The sequence below is a fragment of the Crotalus tigris genome, unplaced genomic scaffold (genome assembly GCF_016545835.1).
Source record: "Crotalus tigris isolate CLP2741 ecotype Arizona unplaced genomic scaffold, ASM1654583v1 scf7180000017975.10810073628:1450386, whole genome shotgun sequence".
Taxonomy (NCBI): Eukaryota; Metazoa; Chordata; class Lepidosauria; order Squamata; family Viperidae; genus Crotalus; species Crotalus tigris.
This window is the reverse complement of record NW_024096754.1, coordinates 763,520-784,849: the sequence shown is the minus strand read 5'-3', so window position 1 is coordinate 784,849 and position 21,330 is coordinate 763,520. Positions and strand designations below refer to the sequence as shown.

The window sequence follows — 21,330 nt, the reverse complement described above, 5'->3', positions numbered from 1 at the left end:
AGAACCACTGTTCTAGCTGGAGGGCTCCACCTTCCTGAATGGATTATTACATCTGCATTTCTACAGAGCTGGTTTCTGCTTGGTGGAGGGAGACTTGGGGCTATTAAGAAAAAAACCGGGCATGCTTTTCTGCCTCTTTTAAGATCCTTTGAGGAAATATAATATTCTGCCCTTTTAATATATCCTTCTTTGGAGGGGGGCTGAATTCCCACAGATACAAGATGGGTGACATATACATTTTATCCCTCCATCCCTCCATCTCTACAGTTCAGGGTTGAGTCCTTGGTGCACTCTGAGCTTGTAGTCCCCTTTTTCAACCTTCTGATGAGCCAGGTCCACGGGGGACTTAAGAGCTGCAGCGATTCACTTAACAACTGTGGAAAGTAAGTTTGTAAAATGGGGCAAAGCCAACTTAGCAAGCATCTCGGTTAGCAATGGAAACTTGGGGCTTAACTGTGATTGTAAGTCAAGGACTGCCTGAATAGCCAAAGTAAGAGCAGAAGTCACATCATTCGGAGCATCAGAGTGAAGAAAAAGGAAGACAAAGTCCAGATGGCCACTGGAAGCAGGATTTATTGAGAAAACTGCTGAAGAAACATCTGAAGAAGGTTTAATCCAAAATCTTGGATGTCTCCTCGTCTCAGAAGCCACAGGAGAATTATAACAAAAAGAGGAAGATTTAGGAAAATATTTGCCTTCATTCCTTAACTGATAACTATGCGAGAACTCGGCAACTTTAAGACTTGTGGACTTCAACTCCCAGAATTCACCAGCCAACATGGCTGACTAGGGAATTCTGGGAGTTTAAGTCCACAAGTCCTAAAGTTGCCGAGTTTGGAGATTCTGGGCTAGAACATTTTTGCTCAGTGGCCTTCAGACAAGCTGGGACTCCAACTCCCAGAATTCTCCATTGGTGTCTGGGAATGCTGGGCAATGTAGTCCCAATCCACTCAGGCAGGAAGCTTGCTGCTAAATATGCCTCCCTGTCGTTTAAAGGATTCTGGGAATTGTAATCTAAACACACCAGAGGCCACCATGATGGGATCGTCCGGTATTTAATAAGTCATATCGGATCTGGGCCGCAGAAAATTTAGTGACCACCAGGGGGCAGCAACGGCATAGAGATTTCTGCACCTCTGCTGCCCCCAGTGGCCATTATCTGAATTAACTGATTGGTGGTTATTTAAAATCTGATTTTTTTTCCTCTCTTTTGGGGGCATCTAAAAGGATCTGTCGCTCCTGTAATCGACTTTCAGCTAGCATCAGAATTTGAAGCCAAAATCCTATCTTCTCCCAGATCTTCTTAGTTCTCAGTAGGGGTGATCCCGCACGTGCTCCATGATCTTCTTCAGCCCCAGCCACGTCTCCTGAGCGGTGGGGATGATCTCTTTGGCGGGCAGGAGGAAACCGTAGCGCCCCGTGTCTCTCAGCTCGAAGGCGAAGGAGTACTTGATCCCGTAATCGTAGCTCCAGTCGATGCTTCCACCACTGGCCTGGTCTGGAATGAAGACCATAGGAAAACATGGGTTTAATCCAGGGGTAGGCAACCTCGGCTCTTTTATGACTCTTGGACTTCAACTCCCAGAATTCCTGAGCCAGCATGAGGGAACTATGGTCTCCTCATGACTTGCGGACTTCAACTCCCAGAATTCCTGAGCCAGCATGGGGGAACTATGGCCCCCCCTTGACTCCTGGACTTCAACTCCCAGAATTCCTGAGCCAGCATGGGGGAACTATGGCCCCCTCATGACTCCTGGACTTCAACTCCCAGAATTCCTCAGCCAGCATGAGGGAACTATGGCCTCCTCATGACTCGTGGACTTCAACTCCCAGAATTCCTGAACCAGCCTGGCTCAGCTTGGAAACCTCTCCCTTTCCCCTCAGCATGGCTGGCTCAGGAATTCTGGGAGTTGAAGTCCATGAGTCATAAAAGAGCCGAGGTTGCCTACCCCTGGTCTAACCAAATTCAGTAGGTTGGGATCTCTACTCTACAAGGACATCCGAGTCTTAGACCAGGGGGTCTTCAAACTTGGCAACTTCAAGACTTGTGGACTTCAATTCCCAGAATTCCCCAGCCAACATGGCTTTCTGGGGAATTCTGGGAGTTGAAGTCCACAGGTCTTAAAGTGGCCAATTATGGAGAGCCCTATTTTAGACAAATCTAGAACATCTGCACCATCTTCCTGATGAGCAGACTGTGGCTGTCCCAAAACACCTGGACAGCATAAAGGTCATGAGGTTCTACACCCTGCGTTTCCATTTGCACAACCTTCTTAACAAGGTGGTTGAATTAATGTTTGTTCTGGATTTTAGAGGATCTATTGGGTTATATGCCAACGGGCTACATTCATCCAGAAGAATAGGGAACCTCCCAAACAATCCAGGTTAAAACTAACCCAGCTTCGTATGTGGTAGGAATGCATCTGCTAAGTCTTGACCTGGACTGTTAAGTACGGTAGGTTGTCTAAATAAGGGGTTCAAAAGAATGGGGGGGGAGAGAAAAAAGGGTTCAATTTAAACAGACCAATTTTTTTTTTAAATTTCGTTATCCTGTAGATGCCCTGTGGACTGCAGATACCATCCTGATAAATTTTATATATATATATGGATGGGTGGATATCTGGATGGATGGATGGAGATAGATAGATAGATAGATAGATAGATAGATAGATAGATAGATAGATAGATAGATAGATATAGAGATACAGAGATTAAATTTGTATATATATCACTATATCTATCTATCTATCTATCTATCATCCATATATTTACCTATCATTCATCTATTTACCTATCATTCATCTATATATCCATCTATGATCGATCCATCCATCTATCTATCTATCTATCTATCTATGATCAATCTATTTACCGATCATTCATCTATTTACCTATCATTCATCTATGTATCCATCTATGATCCATCTATCTATCTATCTATCTATCTATCTATCTATCTATCTATCTATCTATCTATCTATCTATCTATCTATCATCCATCTATTTACCTATCATTCATCTATTTACCTATCATTCATCTATGTATCCATCTATGATCCATCTATCTATCTATCTATCTATCTATCTATCTATCTATCTATCTATCATCTATATGTTTGTGTGTGTGTGTGTATGTATATATGTACACACAGACACACACACACACATATAAAATCTATCCATCTGTCATCTTCTATATATACAGCTTCCTGCAACAGGGCAAGGCCTGAGTATCTTCTAAAGGTACTACACTGTCCATAATCCTCTAAAAACGCAACGGGCTGTGACTTCAATTCCTGGAAGAGGACTTCATCTGCACAGACCCATGTTTCGCACCCAGGGCGGCCTGAAGAGGCATGGACGTCCATTCCCAGAATTCCTCCGCAGGCATTAAGGCATGTGGACTTCAACTCCCAGGATGCTGGCTGGGGAATCCACGCCTCTTTGAGCTGCCAAGGTTGAGAAACACTGCCCTGGACCCCTCTGAGCCCCCCCATCCCAAAAGAGTCCCATGCTGAAATACGTCCCCAAACTTACAAATGACCGAGCAGATGGGCCCGACTCTGTAGCGCGTGCCGTACAGCGACGTCAAGGCGTTAGCGGCCGATTTCCCCAACGTATCCTGGGAAGAAAACCAGAACTGTACCATCTGGATTCCCTTGGAAGCAGAGATACTGACTCACCGCGGGAGTCAAAAAAAGGCAAGATGGCGGCGACGACGCTGCAGCCGAATCGCACACACACATCCACACCCATTTTTTTTTTTATGTGCGTGGACTTTCTTAGTCCACTAGGAGCAGAATCGTGCAAGCCGTGGTGTTCCCCGTGAAGTTGGAAGGTGAAGAAGCCGGAGAGTACAGGGCGTCCTTGAGTTACGACCGCAATGTCCATTGCTAGGCAAGGCGGTCGTCAAGTGAATCGTGCCCGATTTTACGGCTTTTTCAAATTATTTATTTCAGTTTATTGGCTGCTGTCTTGACCCAGGGCTATTTTGGGCAGCCGACAACATTAAAATGAGAAACCACTCATGTAGGTATAAATAAAGATGGGGAGGACGGGAGGAGTCCTTTTTTTTTGCTATTGTTAAGCGAATCATGCCGTCGTTAAGCGATTCCGGCTTCCCCCGTTGACTTTGTGGGAAACTGGCTGGGAAGCTCACAAATGACGATCTGGGACACTGCAACCGTCATAAGTACATGCCAGTTGCCAACCCTTCACATTTTGATGGACATGACCACGGGGGATGCTGCAGCAGGTATAAGTGTGAAAACTGGTCATTAGTTACTCGCTTAACAGCTGCAATGATTCCTTTAACCACTGTGACAAGAAAGGTCATTAAACGGGGCAAAGCTCACTTCACAATTGTCTTGCCTAGCCCCAGAAATGTTGGCGCTCAATTGTGGTTGTAAGTCAAGGACCTACCTATATTTGACTACCTCCTACCCACCTAGCCAATAATATTAAATCTACTAAATCTGCATGGCAAAAATTCGGGCTATCATTAGGGGGCAGCAGAGAGTTCTTTTCCCGTATCTCTTTTGCGCCATCTAGTGGTCGTCTGTTGTTTGGCAGCAAATATCTGGTAACCCCTGAACTAAAAAAACCTCAACAGGCTGGCTGGATGGATGGACGGGTGTAAAAACTAAGCGGGGGAAAAAAAAGCGAAACCTAATTAAAATTAACTTGTGTGAATGCAGATGACCTGCGGAAACAGCCGCTCAGCGGAATCGCAAGCCAACCTACGGGGGCCTTACCAGTTCTTCCGCGTCTTTTGGCTTGGTGCATTTATAGCCATAGGGGTACATTAGAAGCTGGGAGTAGCTATGGATGCTGATAAAGGCCTTGACGTTCCCATGCCTCTTGACGAAATCCACAACGGAGCGAACTTCGATTTCCGAGTTGGCGCTGGGTCCACGGTAAGAATCGGAACAGGGGTCGTTGCTGGCACCGGGTCCTGCCATGGTGAGGAATGCAAACGCACCCAGTCAAAACACAACAAGAATCCAAATGTCTGTGGAGATTCCCAGTCGTCCCAAAGGTGCTTTTTTCACGAGGCAATTGGACTTTCTTATTTGAAGATGTTTCGCTTCTCATCCAAGAAGCTTCTTCAGCTCTGACTGGATGGTGGGGAATGGAAGGATTTATACTCCTTGCAGAGAGTTGGTCATTTGCATTCTTTTAGAGGGTCGTTGAGGCCACTTGGGGGTTTACTTGTGTCCTCAGAGTTACCCGAGTGGTGCAAATGGCTGTGGAGCCTTCTTGGAACTGCTGAAAGAGCTGGAACATCCATTTGCACCACTCAGGTGACCCCAAAGACACAGACAAACCCCCAAGTGGCTTCAACGACCCTCTAAAAAAATGCAAACGACCAGCTCTCTGCAAGGAGTATCAATCCTTCCCTTCCCCACCATCCAGTCAGATCTGAAGAAGCTTCTTGGATGAGAAGGGAAACGTCTTCAAAGAAAAACAAGAAAGTCCAGTTGCCTCCTGGAAAACCATCTTTGGGGTAACAAGAATCCAAGGCTGCTTATTCAGAGACTCCAATTTTCAACTGGATACTAAGATGCATTTAGCTCTTATCCCTGTCTAGGGCTGTAGGTCACTCAATAGAAAAATAGGTAGTCCTCGACATACAACTCTTCATTTAGCGACCGTTCAAAATTACAACGGCACTGTAAAACGTGACTTACAACCCATATTCCCACTTATGACCATCATAGCATCCTCATGGAGTATTTTCTGATTTTTTCCCCCCTATTGCTCTGGCACAGGTGGACTTGTAATTCTTGCTTTCTGCCACCAGGTGGCAACAGAGTACTGTTTGCATCTATATGTGTTTGGCCTTCTTCAACCTGGTCAGCTTTAAGTAAGAGGAGGACTACACTACGACAATTAAAACACACACCACACAGGTAGTCCTCCACTTAGGGCCACAACTGGGCCCCAAATTTCTGTTGCCAGGTGAGGCGGTTGTTAACGGAGTTTTGTCCCATTTTTACGACCTTTCTTGGCACAGTTCTTAAGTGAATCACCGCAGTTGTTAAACTTAGTAACACACTTGTTCGGGAATGTGGTTTCCTATTGACTTGGCTTTTCAGAAGGTTGCAAAAGGGGATCCCTTGTCCTCAGGCCACCGCAACCGTCACAAATGTGAGTCAGTTGCCGAGCATCTGAACTCTGATCGCTTGACCAGGGGGATGCTGGAATGCTCGTATGTGTGAACACCGTCGTAAGTCACTCTTTTTCGGTACCGTTGTTACTTCAAACGGTCACTGTCGTAAGTTGAGGACTATCTAAACCAGCATCAGCCAATTCAAGAACTCGCTCCAGGGAAAGCGAAGCCCGGTTTACCTCCAAAACCCGCATCCCAGTTTCGGTTGGGATCAACTCCGACACACTGGCTGCCTGGTCGTCTGGACCGGGTTTTTCGCCACATACGATTCTGGATACAGAAGAGAAGGTGGTGCCATTAGAAGCGACCAAAAAACCAAGAATGAACGTCATTGCAAAAGACTGAGAGACTCTAGATTGATGCTCGTTCATCTTGGGAACTTTAAGAGGAGTGGACTTCAACTCCTAGAATTCCCCAGCCAGCTGTGCTGGCTGGGGAATTCTGGGAGTTGAAGTCCACCCTCTTAAAGTTCCCCAGTTTGACATATATTGATCTAGATTGAAAGACGAGCCATCGCGTTGTAACTGGTGATCAGATCCTCACTGTGGTGTGAGAGTAGACGTATCCGTCGGGATTTGCAACCACCAGCAGGAAAATATCCATTTTGTTGAGGAGGGAAGTCAGCGACGGTTCTTTCCCAAAGTCAGAAGCGATCTGGGGAAACCAAAAAAAAAAAATTCAACATGGGGCGCAACTCCAGGGCCCCCACTTTCTTTGGGGGAAAAGTCCCCCATCTGCCCCGCAAGCATGCTTTTGCAGCTGTCGACCATTCTCAGAAACCCTTTGTGGGTTCACACCCAACTTTCATATACACTCAGTTCACATCCAGCTTGGGAGGGGTGAGGGCTTTATTCCCGTGGAGGAGGGTCAGACTCCCGCCCATAACTCTTTGCCTTGTTTTACACCCCCAAAATACTCCCATTTCCTTGTACACATAAGCGAGTTTTGTTCCATCTTTATTTTTGCACTTTCTTTGAGGAATAATGTTGTGGGTGTATACACCAACTATGGAGATTTTGCAACCTCAGCAAAGAAGCTCATCAGCCCCTCTTTGCACCCCGATATGCAAGTGTTCCTTGACTTTCAACAGTTCATTTAGGGACCATTCAAAGTTACGACGGTACCAAACAAAAGTGATATAGCCTGTTTCCCATTTACAACCATTGCTGCACCTTCTGGGTCATGCGATCAAAATTCAGATGCTTAGCAACTGACTCATATTTATGGCGGTTTGCGGTGTCCTGGGGTCACGTGATCTCCTGTCACAGCCTTTGTCACCTAACCCGAGTGGGCGTGGCCAGTCCCAAAAGTGGGCAGGGCCAGACAGAACCGCCTCCCACCGTAGCCATTCTGTACCAGCTGACCTTTTTAGCAGTCCAAAGAGCCGTGGCCTGGGTCACCCATTCTCGCGCGTGAATGCCGGCATCAATCCAGATGGCAGGGCGTTTGTTTCCCCCGGTGCTGAACTGTCAGACAGAATGTGGACTTTACAAATAATCCTTTTTTAAAAAAAAAAAAATTTTCCAACAAAGCAGCGCCACAAAACGGTAATACCGAACGAGGGCCAGGGGATACCGTCAAATAAAATATCAGTAAAATCTAAATCTAAAATGTATCCCATTAGAGCAGGGGTCTTCAAACTTGGCCCTTTTGGGACTTGTAGACTTCAACTCCCAGAATTCCTCAGCCAGCCTCCATTTTGTTTGTTAGATTTAAGACAGGGGTCTTCAAACTTGGCTTTTTGATGATTTGTGGACTTCAACACCCAGAATTCCTCAGCCAGCCTCCATTTTGTGTGTTAGATTGAAGACAGGGGTCTTCAAACTTGACCCTTTTATGACTTGTGGACTTCAACTCCCAGAATTCCTCAGCCAGCCTCCATTTTGTTGGTTAGATTTAAGACAGGGGTCTTCAAACTTGACTTTTTGATGACTTGTGGACTTCAACTCCCAGAATTCCTCAGCCAGCCTCCATTCTGTTTGTTAGATTTAAGACAGGGGTCTTCAAACTTGGCCTTTTGATGACTTGTGAACTTCAATTCCCAGAATTCCTCAGCCAGCCTCCATTTTGTTTGTTAGATTTAAGACAGGGGTCTTCAAACTTGGCCCTTTTGTGACTTGTGGACTTCAACTCCCAGAATTCCTCAGCCAGCCTCCATTTTGTTTGTTAGATTTAAAACAGGGCTCTTCAAACTTGTCCCTTTTGTGACTTGTGGACTTCAACTCCCAGAATTCCTCAGCCAGCCTCCATTTTGTTTCTTAGATTTAAGACAGGGGTCTTCAAACTTGGCCTTTTGATGACTTGTGAACTTCAATTCCCAGAATTCCTCAGCCAGCCTCCATTTTGTTTGTTAGATTTAAGACAGGGGTCTTCAAACTTGGCCCTTTTGTGACTTGTGGACTTCAACTCCCAGAATTCCTCAGCCAGCCTCCATTTTGTTTGTTAGATTTAAGACAGGGCTCTTCAAACTTGTCCCTTTTGTGACTTGTGGACTTCAACTCCCAGAATTTCTCAGCCAGCCTCCATTTTGTTTCTTAGATTTAAGACAGGGCTCTTCAAACTTGTCCCTTTTGTGACTTGTGGACTTCAACTCCCAGAATTCCTCAGCCAGGCACGCGTGCCTGGCTGAGGAATTCTGGGAGTTGAAGTCCACAAGTCACAAAAGGGACATGTTTGAAGACCCCTGCATCAGAGGGACCATAATTTATTCTGCCAAAATACTGGAAGGTAGGCAAGAATTCGCTCCAAATTTGGGAATAATTCTTGGCTCAGGATTTTAAGATACAGGCCCAAAATATTACCTTGAGGACAAACAGAGGCCGTTTTTCATAGGTCTGTCCAATCCGGAGTTTGCTCACAATCTGAGGGTGCTCAGCCAGGATACTGTCCATCGCTCGGTAAATCTAAGGAGGACATAAAGGAGGAGAGAGGTGGAATTTGGGGGGCAGGCAGAAAAGGATACACACCCCGTGATGTGAAACCATCTCGTACAAAGTTAAATTCACAGGTTTGATGTAGAAGCTGCCTTTTTAGTCGAGACTAGTGTTTCTCAAACTTGGCAAGTTTAAGATGGGTGGACTTCAACTCCCAGAATCCTCCAGCCAGCTTGCTTTAAGATGGAAGCAACTCCCAGAATTCCTTAGCCAGCCTCATTTAAGATGGGTGGACTTCAACTCCCAGAATCCTCCAGACAGCGTGCTTTAAGATGTGAGCAACTCCCAGAATTCCTTAGCCAGCCTGATTTAAGGTGGGTGGACTTCAACTCCCAGAATCCTCCAGACAGCTTGCTTTAAGATGGAAGCAACTCCCAGAATTCCTTAGCCAGCCTGATTTAAGGTGGGTGGACTTCAACTCCCATAATTCCCCAGCCAGCATGCTTTAAGATGGGAGCAACTCCCAGAATTCCTCAGCCAGCCTGATTTAAGATGGGTGGACTTCAACTCCCAGAATCCCCCAGCCACCAATCTTAAAGCTGGCTGAGGACTTCTGGGAGTTGAAGTCCACCTGAGATGATACGCAATCACGTCAGCCTCTCCACAATTACGTGATCCAAATTTGGATGCATCTTCCCATGACGGCTATTGGTGACTTTCCAAGCTGGCTTCTGACCAGCAAAGTCAATGAAGTTCACTTAACAACCAGTTGATTCATTTAACAACCTGCAACGATTTGCTTAACGACCAACACCCCCCCCTCAAAAAATTCGTAAAATCAGGTGTGGGTCAATTAACAACCACCTTGCTTCTGGATGTAAATTCGGACCCCAATGGTCGTCGTAAGTCAAGGACTGCCTCTATATAACGGTCCACCTAAGTGAGAGACCCAGGCGCAGCGCATTCTCAAGTGACTCACCGTGTCCAAGTTATGGTAAGCGCCGTAGTTGAAATTCTTCTGGCCGACTTCCCGTTGACGGCTAAGGTGCATCTCTCGAGCTTCTTCATCCAGCAGGGCCTGCAACAAGAATTGGGGTCACGGGGACAGTCGGATTTGCGCGCAGCAGGTTGTTCGTCACTGATTGTGGGTGAAGTTGTGCGGGCCACACACTCTCACCGGTGGCGATTGTGGAAAAAATTAGTGGGAAGAAGGCTGGGTCCCCCAGCTTGGCTATTCAGAGCAATGTTCCTTAATTTTAACCACCTGAAGATGGGTGGACTTCAACTCCCAGAAGTCCCCAGCCAGCCATGCTAAAATCCACCTATCTTAGAGCTGGCTGGGGAATTCTGGGAGTTGAAGTTCATTTATTTTTAAAGCTGGCTGGGGGATTCTGGGAATTGAAGTCCACCTATTTTAAAGCTGGCTGGGAGATTCTGTTATTGTGTTAAAGCTGGCTGGGGGATTCTGGGAGTTGAAGTTCACCTACTTAAAAGCTGGCTGGAGAATTCTGTAAGTCCATCTAACTTAAAGCTGGCTGGGGATTCTGAGAATTGAAGTCCACCTATTTTAAAGCTGGCTGGGGGATTCTGGGAGTTGAAGTTCACCTACTTAAAAGCTGGCTGGGGAATTCTGTAAGTCCATCTAACTTAAAGCTGACTGGGGGATTCTGGGAATTGAAGTCGACCTATCTTAAAACTGGCTGGGGGATTCTGGGAGCTGAAGTCCACCTATTTTAAAGCTGGCTGGGGGGTTCTGGGAGCTGAAGTTCACCTACTTAAAAGCTGGCTGGGGAATTCTGGGAATCCATCTAACTTAAAGCTGGCTAGGGGATTCTGGGAATTGAAGTCTACCTATCTTAAAGCTGGCTGGGGGATTCTGGGAGCTGAAGTCCACCTATTTTAAAGCTGGCTGGGGGATTCTGGGAGTTGAAGTTCACCTACTTAAAAGCTGGCTGGGGAATTCTGTAAGTCCATCTAACTTAAAGCTGGCTGGGGATTCTGGGAATTGAAGTCCACCTATTTTAAAGCTGGCTGGGGGATTCTGGGAGTTGAAGTTCACCTACTTAAAAGCTGGCTGGGGAATTCTGTAAGTCCATCTAACTTAAAGCTGACTGGGGGATTCTGGGAATTGAAGTCGACCTATCTTAAAACTGGCTGGGGGATTCTGGGAGCTGAAGTCCACCTATTTTAAAGCTGGCTGGGGGGTTCTGGGAGCTGAAGTTCACCTACTTAAAAGCTGGCTGGGGAATTCTGGGAGTCCATCTAAGTTAAAGCTGGCTGGGGGATTCTGGGAATTGAAGTCGACCTATCTTAAAGCTGGCTGGGGGATTCTGGGAGTTGAATTTCACCTACTTTAAAGCTGGCTAGGGAATTCTGTAAGTCCATCTAACTTAAAGCTGGCTGGGGGATTCTGGGAGTTGAAGTCCACCCATCTCCAAGTTGTTAAAACCGAGGAACCCTCATCCAGAGGAACACAAGTAAACCTCTCACAAACCAACACATAAACCCACCCTCACCGTACTCCACCCAATGCCCAGACAAAGCATGATTGTTATTGTGCTTCTTAGGAAGAGGATCGATGGGACATGTGGTCCAAATACAATGCAGGGAGAATCTTTCCATATAACAAATCCCGTTTATTGATTCCCCCCCCCCATTCTATCATTGTACCTGCACATCTTCAATCAGGATGGAGTACTTAATCTGGTGTGACTCCAGAAGGACTTTGACAGCCTGGAGACCAGCAAAGGACACCTGGAGATCCACAGGTTCGTCGGGGTACGAGGGAGACCGCCAGAAATTCAGCTGAGAAGAACGAATAAAGACGGTGAAGGAGGCAAGGTAAAAGCATGGCATAAAAATGACAGAAAAATCCCCATTTCTAAAGGAAAAGGGTACACGTAGTCCTTCTACAACAGTCTGTTTAGGACTGGGGGCTAAAACATATAAGGAACGGTTGATGGAATTGGGTATGTCTAGTTTAATGAAGAGAAGGACGAGGGGGGACATGATAGCAGAGTTCCAATCTCTCAGGGGCTGCCCCAAAGAAGAGGGAGTCAAGCTATTCTCCAAAGCACCTCAAGGCAGGACAAGAAGCAAGGGATGGAAACTCGTCAAGGAGAGAAGCAACCTGGAACTAAGGAGAAACTTCCTGACAGTGAGAACAATTAGCCAGTGGAACAACCTGCCTCCAGAAGCAGTGAATGCTCCAACCCTGGAAGTTTTTAAGAAGAGTGTCAGGAAATTCCTCCTTAGTTCCAGGTTGCTTCTCTCCTGGATGAGTCTCCATCCGTTGCTTCTTGTCCTGCCCTTCTGGTGCTTTGGAGAACAGCTTGACTGCCTCTTCTTTGGGGCAGCCCCTGAGATATCAGAACATGGCTATCATTTCACACGTTGTCCTTCTCTTCGTTAAACTAGACATACCCAATTCCAGCAACCGTTCCTTATATGCTTTAACCTCCAGTCCCCTGATCATCTTTGTGGCTCTTCTCTGCACTCTTTCTAGAGTCTCAACATCTTTTTTTACATCGTGGTGACCAAAACTGGAGGCCCTATTCCAAGTGTGGCCTTATAAAGGCCTTGTAACGCGGTATTAACCCTTCACCTGATATTGATTCTAACCCTCTGTTAATGCAGCCCAGCACTGTGTTGGCTTTTTTGGCAGCTGCAGCACACGGCTGGCTCATATCTAAGTGATTGTCCACTACGACTCTGAAATCCCTCTCCCAGTTACTACTATTGAGCAAGGTGCCACTTATCCTCTTCCATGACTGCAATCTTTTGACCCACTTATTTTGGGGTACAGAAGGCCAACCCAACAAGTGCACACCTCCACCCTCACCAGCCTGTTAGACAACTTGGGTGGAAGTTAAACCAGCTGTTCTACACACTATCATCCCATCCTGGGACGGTTCACATCCTAGGTGTGGGTGGGTCACTTAAGGTCAGCACTGTTAATTTAATCAGAATGCAGGGAGTCCTCAACGTATAACCATTTGCTTAGCGACTGCACCGAAAACAAAAATGACTTATGACCGTTTTTCACACTTACGACCGTTGCAGCATCCCCAGGGTCACACAATCCAAAATTCAGACGCTTGGCCACTGACTCGTATTTATGACGGTCGCGTCCCGGGGATCACGTGATTCCCCTTTTGCGACCTTCTGACAAGCAAAGTCAGTGGGGGAAGCCGGATTCGCTTAACGACCGGGTTACTAGCTTAACAACTGCAGTGATTCACTTAACAACGGTGGTAAGATAGGTCGTAAAATGGGGCAAAACTCACTTAACAAGTTGTCTTGCTTAACAAGAGAAATGTGGGGCTGAATTGTGGTAGTAAGATGGAGGATTACCTGTCCCGGAATTGTTACCCTTGTGCAAATTCCTGCCTGAGCAGGGGGTTGGACTAGATGACCTCCAAGGTCCCTTCCAACTTTATTATTATTATTATTATTGATCATCGCACAGTCAGCCAGATGTTCAGACTGGATTTGGCATTTTATCTACCTATCGAGTCCTTACCCAGGACCTGGGATAGGCAGATGTGGATGTTTGATGGTATTACAGGTATCGTCGCAGGATGGAAACAGTTCCTAGTAAGGCCGCCTTTTGCAATTGACTAATAGCAAATTTGTCAATGCCAATGGTGTTCAAGTGGTGCTCCAGTTGTTTTGGGATTGCACCCAAGGAGCCTATGACTATTGGTACTACCCTTGCTTGCTTTTGCCACAGTCTTTCTATTTCTATTTGTAGGTCTTTGTATTTTGTTATCTTCTCCAGTTCTTTCTCGTCTATTCTGCTGTCTCCAGGCACTGCCACGTCCACTATCCAGACTTTTTTGTCTTTCTTATTGACAAGGCACCTATTACTATTGGTACTACCCTTGCTTGCCTTTGCCAGTCTTTCTATTTCTAGTTGTTGTTGTTATTGTTGTTATTGAATTATTATTAATTCACACACCTGGAGATGTTTCAGGCTTCCCAATTCTTTCAGCAAATCCACCTGCTCCTCGTTGCACGGCTTCAGGTGGAGAACCTGGTCACTGAAAGAGCCCAAAATCAAAGCAATGGGATTAGTGGTTTGTCCAGTTTGCCCCGTTGTTGGGCGTTGTGTATTCATTCGCCCCGGTCATTGGGTGTCGCCCTTTAGTAGGTAAATCCAACTGGCGGTGGAGGCCGTTTTGGGGATAATTACACCATGAACACAAGAGGGGGGCCATTTGCACAGGTATTACCAGGCAGTCCTCGACTTACAACTGCAGTTGAGATCAAAATTTCTGTTGATAAACAAGACAGTTGTTAAATTATTTTCCCATTTTATCACCGTCCTTGCCGCCGTTAAGGGAATCACTGCCATCGTTAAGTAAGACAATGGTGAAGTGAACCTGGCCTCCTCGTGGACTTTACTAATTATGTAAAACTGCCACCCTTCCTTTCTATTTGTCCGAAACGGTATAGGGTTTCCTGCCTGAGCAGGGGGTTGGACTGGATGACCTCCAAGTTCCCTTCCAACTCTTGTTTATTCCGTCTTCTGTGTTTTACTGAACTCGTGAAACACACGACTATAGTAATCCACAATCAAGCAGGCCACGTGACCGCTCAGCACAATGCAGGAATCCAGCCGGTACCTACCAGGTCTGAAATCCTAGGAGAGTTTGAAGGAGCCCTGAGGTCATCTAGTCCAACCCCTTGCTCCCTGCAGATGTCCGAATTAAAGCAACCTCCGCAGAGTTGTAGCATCAACTTTCCCTTCAACAAATCCAGGAAAGAGAACCCACCAACACACCACACCAGGGGTCTCTCAAATTTGGCAACTTTAAGACTGGTGGACTTCAACTCCCAGAATACCCCAACCTGGGGCATTCTGGGAGTTGAAGTCCACCAGTCTTAAAGCTGCCACGTTTGGAGACCCCTGCCCTAGGCAACGGGTGCATTCTGACCCAGACCAGCATACAAGCCAGCTTACCCTACAAAGGTTTCCAGGCTCCAAGTGACCCCAAGCAAAGCTCCCAACCACAGGATCAGCTTCATGGCGGAAAGTTCCAGAAACAGGAGAATTGAGGTCCAGGTGGGCTGTATTTATAGGGACCGTGTCCCCGCTAATCTAGTCCTAGGTCATGTTCCAAAAGGGCTGCATCTGCTCAACTTCCCAGGTACGAGCAACGCCCTTGCAGGACTCCTGGCCAAGAACAACGCAAGAGCGATAATGAAAGGTTAGAAGCATTGTTTGATTAGCAATACCCGTGTAGCCACACACCCCATCCTCCGTCCTCCAATTGCCCAAGGCTAGTTCGGCAAGAGTGGATGTGACTCACAACCTTTTTCTCCTCCTCCAGGCGGGAAACACATATTTTTCAGGGGAGGTTGAGTTGTGGGTCCAGCTAACCACACAAAAGAGTGAAATAACAGCTGAGTCAGCTTTCTTGTTGTCTTCATTCGATGGGGGCAACAACTCTGAGGGGCAGACAACTTAAAGCAGGCTGGCTGGGGAATTCTGGGAGTTGACGTCCACCTGTCTTAACCCGTGATGGCTGGGGAATTCTGGGAGTTGGCATCCACTCCTCTTAAAGTAGGCTGGCTGGGGAATTCTGGGAGTTGAAGTCCACTCCTCTTAAAACAGTCTGGCTGGGGAATTCTGGGAGTTGAAGTCCACTCCTCTTAAAACAGTCTGGCTGGGGAATTCTGGGAGTTGAAGTCCACTCCTTAAAACAGTCTGGCTGGGGAATTCTGGGAGTTGAAGTCCACCTGTCTTAAAGCGTGATGGCTAGGGAATTCTGGGAACTGAAGTCCACCCATCTTAAAGCAGGCTGGCTGGGGAATTCTGGGAGTTGAAGTCCACCCTCTTAAAGCGTGATGGCTGGGGAAATCTGGAAGTTGACATCCACCCATCTTAAAGTGGCTAAGTTTGAGAAATACTACGTTAGAGCTTATCCTCTCCCTTACTAAGTTTTGAAAAGATCTGGCTTTCTGCTGGACCAAAATCCCTTTGGGTTTGATTGCTAATAGGATCTTGTGTTATTGTAACTATACATTTCTATGTATTTTGTTTTTAATCCAATTAAAGTATCAGTTATGTCAGAAGTAAGTCTTCATCCTGGTTCATCCAAGCCGGGAATAAATAGGCAACATGGAGACTGCTTTGGGAAGAAGGTTACAGTTTACTGAAGAAGCAGAAAGATGGTCCTTGCAGGAAGGAGCAGAGGAGATGAGGGCTTGATCACATGGTCAGTAGGTTTTTATACCCTCTCTAGCCTTGTTTGCTCTTTAGAAGGACAGATCCTGAAGTTGAAACTCAAGGACTTTGGCCACCTAATGAGAAGGAAGGACTCACTGGAGAAGAGCCTAATGCTGGGAAAGATGGAGGGCAAGAGAAGAAGGGGACGACAGAGAAGGAGGTGGCTGGATGGAGTCCCTGAAGCAGCAGGCTTGAGCTTAAATGGAATTTAATTTAAATTTAAATGGAATTGAAAAGAATGGAGGCCTTTGAACTATGGTGCTGGAGAAGACTCCTGCGAGTCCCCTGGACTGCAAGGCCATCAAACCGGTCAGTCCTGGAGGAGATCAACCCTGACTGCTCTTTAGAAGGCCAGATCCTGAAGTTAAAACTCAAGTTCTCCGGCCACCTAATGAGAAGGAAAGACTCACTGGAGAAGAGCCTAATGCTGGGAAAGATGGAGGGCAAGAGAAGAAGGGGACGACAGAGAAGGAGGTGGCTGGATGGAGTCACTGAAGCAGGAGGTGTGAACTTAAATGCATTCCAGAAGATGGTAGAGGACAGGAAGACCTGGAGGAACGTTGTCCATGGGGTCGCGATGGGTCGGACACGACTTCGTAGTTAACAACAACAACAACAACAAGCCTTGTTTGGAATAGTTTCCTGTTCCTGTGGCATGAACCTTGAGGCTATTTCTGAATGATTTTCTAGGCCTTGATATCTGTGGTTTAATCCTATTATCATATCCTGCTTCCAGGTGATGGGGCTAATGACTCCTAGAGTTTGGGTGGGGTATGCAGATTTTCTCTTTGTCTTTTTGATTGCTCTGGCTTCAATTTTCTGATGGTTTACATCTGCATTTGTATGGGCCTAGCTCTTGCTTGGGGCAGAGAGATAGATTTGGGGCCAGGTTTGGTTTTAAAAAGTCCTTTTGAGGAAAAATATATTTTTCTGCCCTTTTTAATATTTCCTTCTCTGGGCTAACTTCCCCCAGTTAATAATGTTCAGAACCGCAGTACCTAATCTCAGCAAATAAATGTGCTGATTTCAACTGCAAAATGAAATATACCACGATCAGGTGTGCAGAACTGCTGCAAGAGAAAGAACAAGCTAGCAAGGTTTATGCATCACATTAAATTACAGTGTGGATTATTCAGTTTGGGTTTAAGGGGTTCAGTGACCCCACAGTTATTGTGGTTTACAAACAGGGTTTCTACTTTGAAGAAATCCACCATAGTTAACAAGCCATGACACAGGAAAGTGTGCAAATGCGGACACTGACAAAGAACACATACACTCAGAATTCAAATGTATTTGCGGCCTGAACCTGTTGCTTCCAAGTGTGTGGGCATTTTCCTTTTCTTGAGAATTTTTTTTTTCCTTTTGTTTTAAAAAAAGGAAGGAACGATGCCCAGTGCTAGTTCTAAGAAACTCAAGACACTTCGGACTGTATTGCCATTCTTTTCCAATGATAAAGTTTATATAAAAAATGTTTTTGGGATATTTAACTAAACACAGAGCTTAAACCTAATGCATATGCTGCACAGCTGTCACAATTCACAGCTTGTCCGGCCTTGGGAGGGGATCTAGCTGGAAAAAAAAATAACGCTGCATGCTGAATGTAGTAAACGCACAGACACACACACAGGCACACAAACTGACACATTCACGACACACATACAGATACTTCAAGGTCAGGCTACAGAGTCTTGCAGCCTACCTTCACTTTTAAAAGCAAAATGTTTGTGTTGCAAGTAATTGATGAAAGTTAGCCCAGAAGGAAATATTAAAAAGGGCAGAAAAATATATTTTTCCTCAAAAGGACTTTTTAAAACCAAACTTGGCCCCAAATCTATCTCTCTGCCCCAAGCAAGACTTTAGCCCTATACAAATGCAAATGTAAAACCATCAGAAAGTTGGAGCCAGAGCAATCAAGAAGACAAAAGAGAAGGTCTGCATACCCCACCCAAATTCTAGGAATCAGCCCCATCACCTGGGAAGCAGGATATGATAACAGAATTAAACCACAGATATCAAGGCCTAGACAAACACTCAGAAACAGTCTCAAGGGTCATGCCACAGGAACAGGAAACTATTCCAAACAAAAGGCTAGGGGGGGGGTATAAAACCTACTGCCCATGTGCTCAATCTCTCTCTGTGCTCTCTGCCCTTCTCTCTCCTCTGCACTTTCCTGAAGAACCATCTTTCTGCAATAAACTGTAACCTTCTTCCCAAAGCAGTCGCCATGTTTGCTTATTTATTCCCGGCTTGGATGAACCAGGATGAAGACTTTACTTCTAACAATTTGGCACCCCGAGATGGGACTCCAAGCTAACCTCTCCAATGGACTGAGACTGGTAAGCCCCATCTTGCCGGCAGCAGACCCCCTTGTGTCTGAGGATGGGTCTCCCAGGCCTTGCCCATGTGGAGCTAGGGTAGTAAAGGGAGTTTTGAGTGTTTGAGCTCAAGGGCTGCTTTGGAAAGAAGGTGAAGGTGAGTACCTCTAAATTTTAACTTTAAAGCCCAGGGGAACAAAGAAAATGTGTGTATTTCTGTTTGTGTGAGTGAGAAGATCTTTTTTTTCCCAATCACAGTTGGATTTTGCTGCTTCTGGCCTTTCCTAGCCGCAGAAAGGATCTGTTTAATTGGCAGAACCTGGAAAGCATGGGGGTTGGTCAGAGCACAGAACCTTTTGTTAGGGAAAAGGGAGAGGCTGTGTGAAAATGAAATGGAATGAGTGAATGAAAGAATTGGATTTGGGCAACTAGCTGGTAAGGCCCTGTAAGCAAAGCAAAGTTAGGAAATTAAGCCTCAAGAAGGGAGCGGCCACTTACCTCCGAGAGCAAGTGGAGGTGCCCACGGACATTAGAGGCGTCCGTAAACAGTGGTGTGAAGCCGGCCGGTCGAAGAGTAGCCAGTACCTTCTAACGAGGAAACCAGAAGTGTCTCTGCAGACCCCTTTTTGGTCTGAAAACGTGGCAGGATCCCTCGGAGGAGCCCACGAACTCTGAGGGATCCAGAGAAGCTCCGTGAGTCCCCTTTTTTTTTGGACTCACAAAATCGTGATAGTAGGAAGAAGTCTCACAAGGAGACTTCTGACGGATCGTGCCCTTTAGTGGTAGGGAAATCCCATTATAGAAACATGGGAAGTTCTAATTCAAGGGCGGAAGTAGGTTTCCTGGTTGAGAGCTTGCTCGGGGCTGGGACAGGAACCAGTTACCTGTCCAGGCCGGAATGGAAAAGAGGTAGGTAAAGAAACTATATGGGGGAAAAGAAAAAAAAATACAGACTTTGCTTAGGGCTTTGCTGGAAAACCAATTTGTCTAAATAAAGGTACTTAAAAGGGAAAATAAGAAATAGTGATTCTCTCTCTCTCTATCTCTTTCTCTCTCTCTCTTCTCTATGCAATCACGTGGTATGTTTAAAATATGTGCCTTCCCTAACTTGAGTTATCTGAAATTTATGGTGGGAATGACTAGGATGTGTAAAACTAAGACTTCTGTTCTCTTGTCTTTGTGTATATATGTTTGTCAAAGTCTGCGTGAGAGGTAAATGACTATTAACTGTTTCAAATCCAAAGGAAAAAGAATTTTAAATTCTGCTAGAAATTATGCTTAAAAATAAGCCACAAAAAGGAAATACCTCACTCTGTTTGTCTGGCCAACAAACAGAGTGAAGAAAAAAAAATGTGTTTGTTTGTTTTTGTTTGTTTGTTTGTTTTTCTCTGTCTCTGTGTACGCTCAAGAACAGCCTTAAGTTACTTGGAGGGATTGTTTTAAGTTTATCTGTTGGAAAAGTTTCACTTGCATTTACTGTATGTGTTTTATCTATCCTTTTCCTGAAAAATGTGTGTCTATCTACAAGAGCCTTTTGAAACTCAAGTCTGCTTGTGTGGGGAAATAATTTTTTAAAGTTACTTTTCTTATCCTATCACTTACTGGTGAAACTACTATGAAGCTTCCTGAAACATAAGCATTTTCCAATCTCTAAAATAATGTTATCTATTTTAGAATAAATGTTAAAAGGCAGATCTTCCTACCTTTGGCAAGTTGCACATCTTAAAATATTAGGCTTTTAAAATTATTTGGAATTTTTAGCATTCTCAAGCTGCCTAGCATTTTTTTTTCCTTCCAAGTTGCAAGTTCTTGTCCTTAATATGTTGCAAATGGTCAAGTTCAAAGGTGAAACATTTCATTTTGTTGTTCCCCATTTGTCTATGTTTAATAACTGCAGTATTAATGCCCTTTTCAAACTGCCTGCAAGCTACCCCCCTTCCAATTCTTTTCCTGTCCTTTGTTCTCCATACCTTTTGTCTTCCTCTCCTGGTAGAGTCCACCCAGAAAGGGGGGGGAGACCTTGTTCTTGTATCTTTCAGCCCTGCAATCCTCTCCCAACCCTTTGGAAGCAGAACACACAGACCCAGATGCTGCCTCCATCCATTTGAGCCATGGAATTGAATTGAATCCAGCCATCCACTAAAAAGCCACCATGCAATCTGAGTGGAACATCTTCCCAAGTCCTACCATTTACCCAGATGCCTGTGAGAGCTGCAGAAGGAAGATTCCTGATGCCATGTGAAGCCTCAGAAGAGAAAATTAGACTGTGGGGGGAGGGTGGAAACTCATTGTAAACTTTTCTTTCTTGCCCCATCTGTATTGTAACAAGCCAGTTGAATTTATTAATGGAGAGATGGCATTTAGGAATATGTGGCAGAACAAGTACTGAACACCTTGGATTTCTATCTGGTGGGAGGGAAAATTTATCCAGAATGTTTGTATTGACTATTTTGTAAAAATAGCTGCATATGCATACATACACCATTCACCCCATTCAGAGTCTATCCCCTCCACCTACCTTTAGTAAAGTTCCTCAGGCTGATTTTTGCTCTGTTGCACCAAAGCTTTGAGGGATCAACTTCCAACAGATAACAAGGGGGAGGAACTAGGCCCCCTCAGGTGATTTGCAATTCATATGCCATGACTAAGGAAGCAATAGGAAAAATCCCAAACTTATGCCCTGAATATTTTGCACTGTTGAGCTCAGATTGCGATTCCTAGAACTCATTATGTGCA

At 45.4% G+C, this 21,330-nt stretch overlaps 1 protein-coding gene across 1 annotated transcript; it reads right to left on the bottom strand.

Moving 5' to 3' along the window:
• Positions 1-555: 555 nt before the first annotated feature.
• Positions 556-19,574, bottom strand: LOC120308987 (carboxypeptidase A2-like). The gene is made up of 12 exons (XM_039345742.1): positions 19,093-19,574; positions 15,011-15,223; positions 14,006-14,087; positions 11,716-11,850; positions 10,025-10,123; positions 8,974-9,075; positions 7,537-7,638; positions 6,716-6,826; positions 6,352-6,442; positions 4,755-4,954; positions 3,538-3,622; positions 556-1,498 (listed from the first exon to the last, which is right to left on the bottom strand). Exons 2-12 carry the CDS (start codon positions 15,073-15,075, stop codon positions 1,311-1,313), a joined length of 1,260 nt encoding a protein of 419 aa, XP_039201676.1. The 5' UTR covers positions 15,076-15,223; positions 19,093-19,574; the 3' UTR covers positions 556-1,310.
• Between the last annotated feature and the right edge of the window lie 1,756 nt (positions 19,575-21,330).

Coding starts and splice junctions, on each gene's coding strand:
- LOC120308987 (XM_039345742.1), bottom strand. CDS start 15,075: ATGAAGCTGATCCTGTGGTTGGGAGCTTTGCTTGGGGTCACTTGGAGC. Junction 6,827..7,536: donor CTCTTTGGACTGCTAAAAAG/GTCAGCTGGTAC, acceptor TGGTTTCCCCAG/ATCGCTTCTGACTTTGGGAA. Junction 4,955..6,351: donor CTGGGATGCGGGTTTTGGAG/GTAAACCGGGCT, acceptor TCACCATGGCAG/GACCCGGTGCCAGCAACGAC.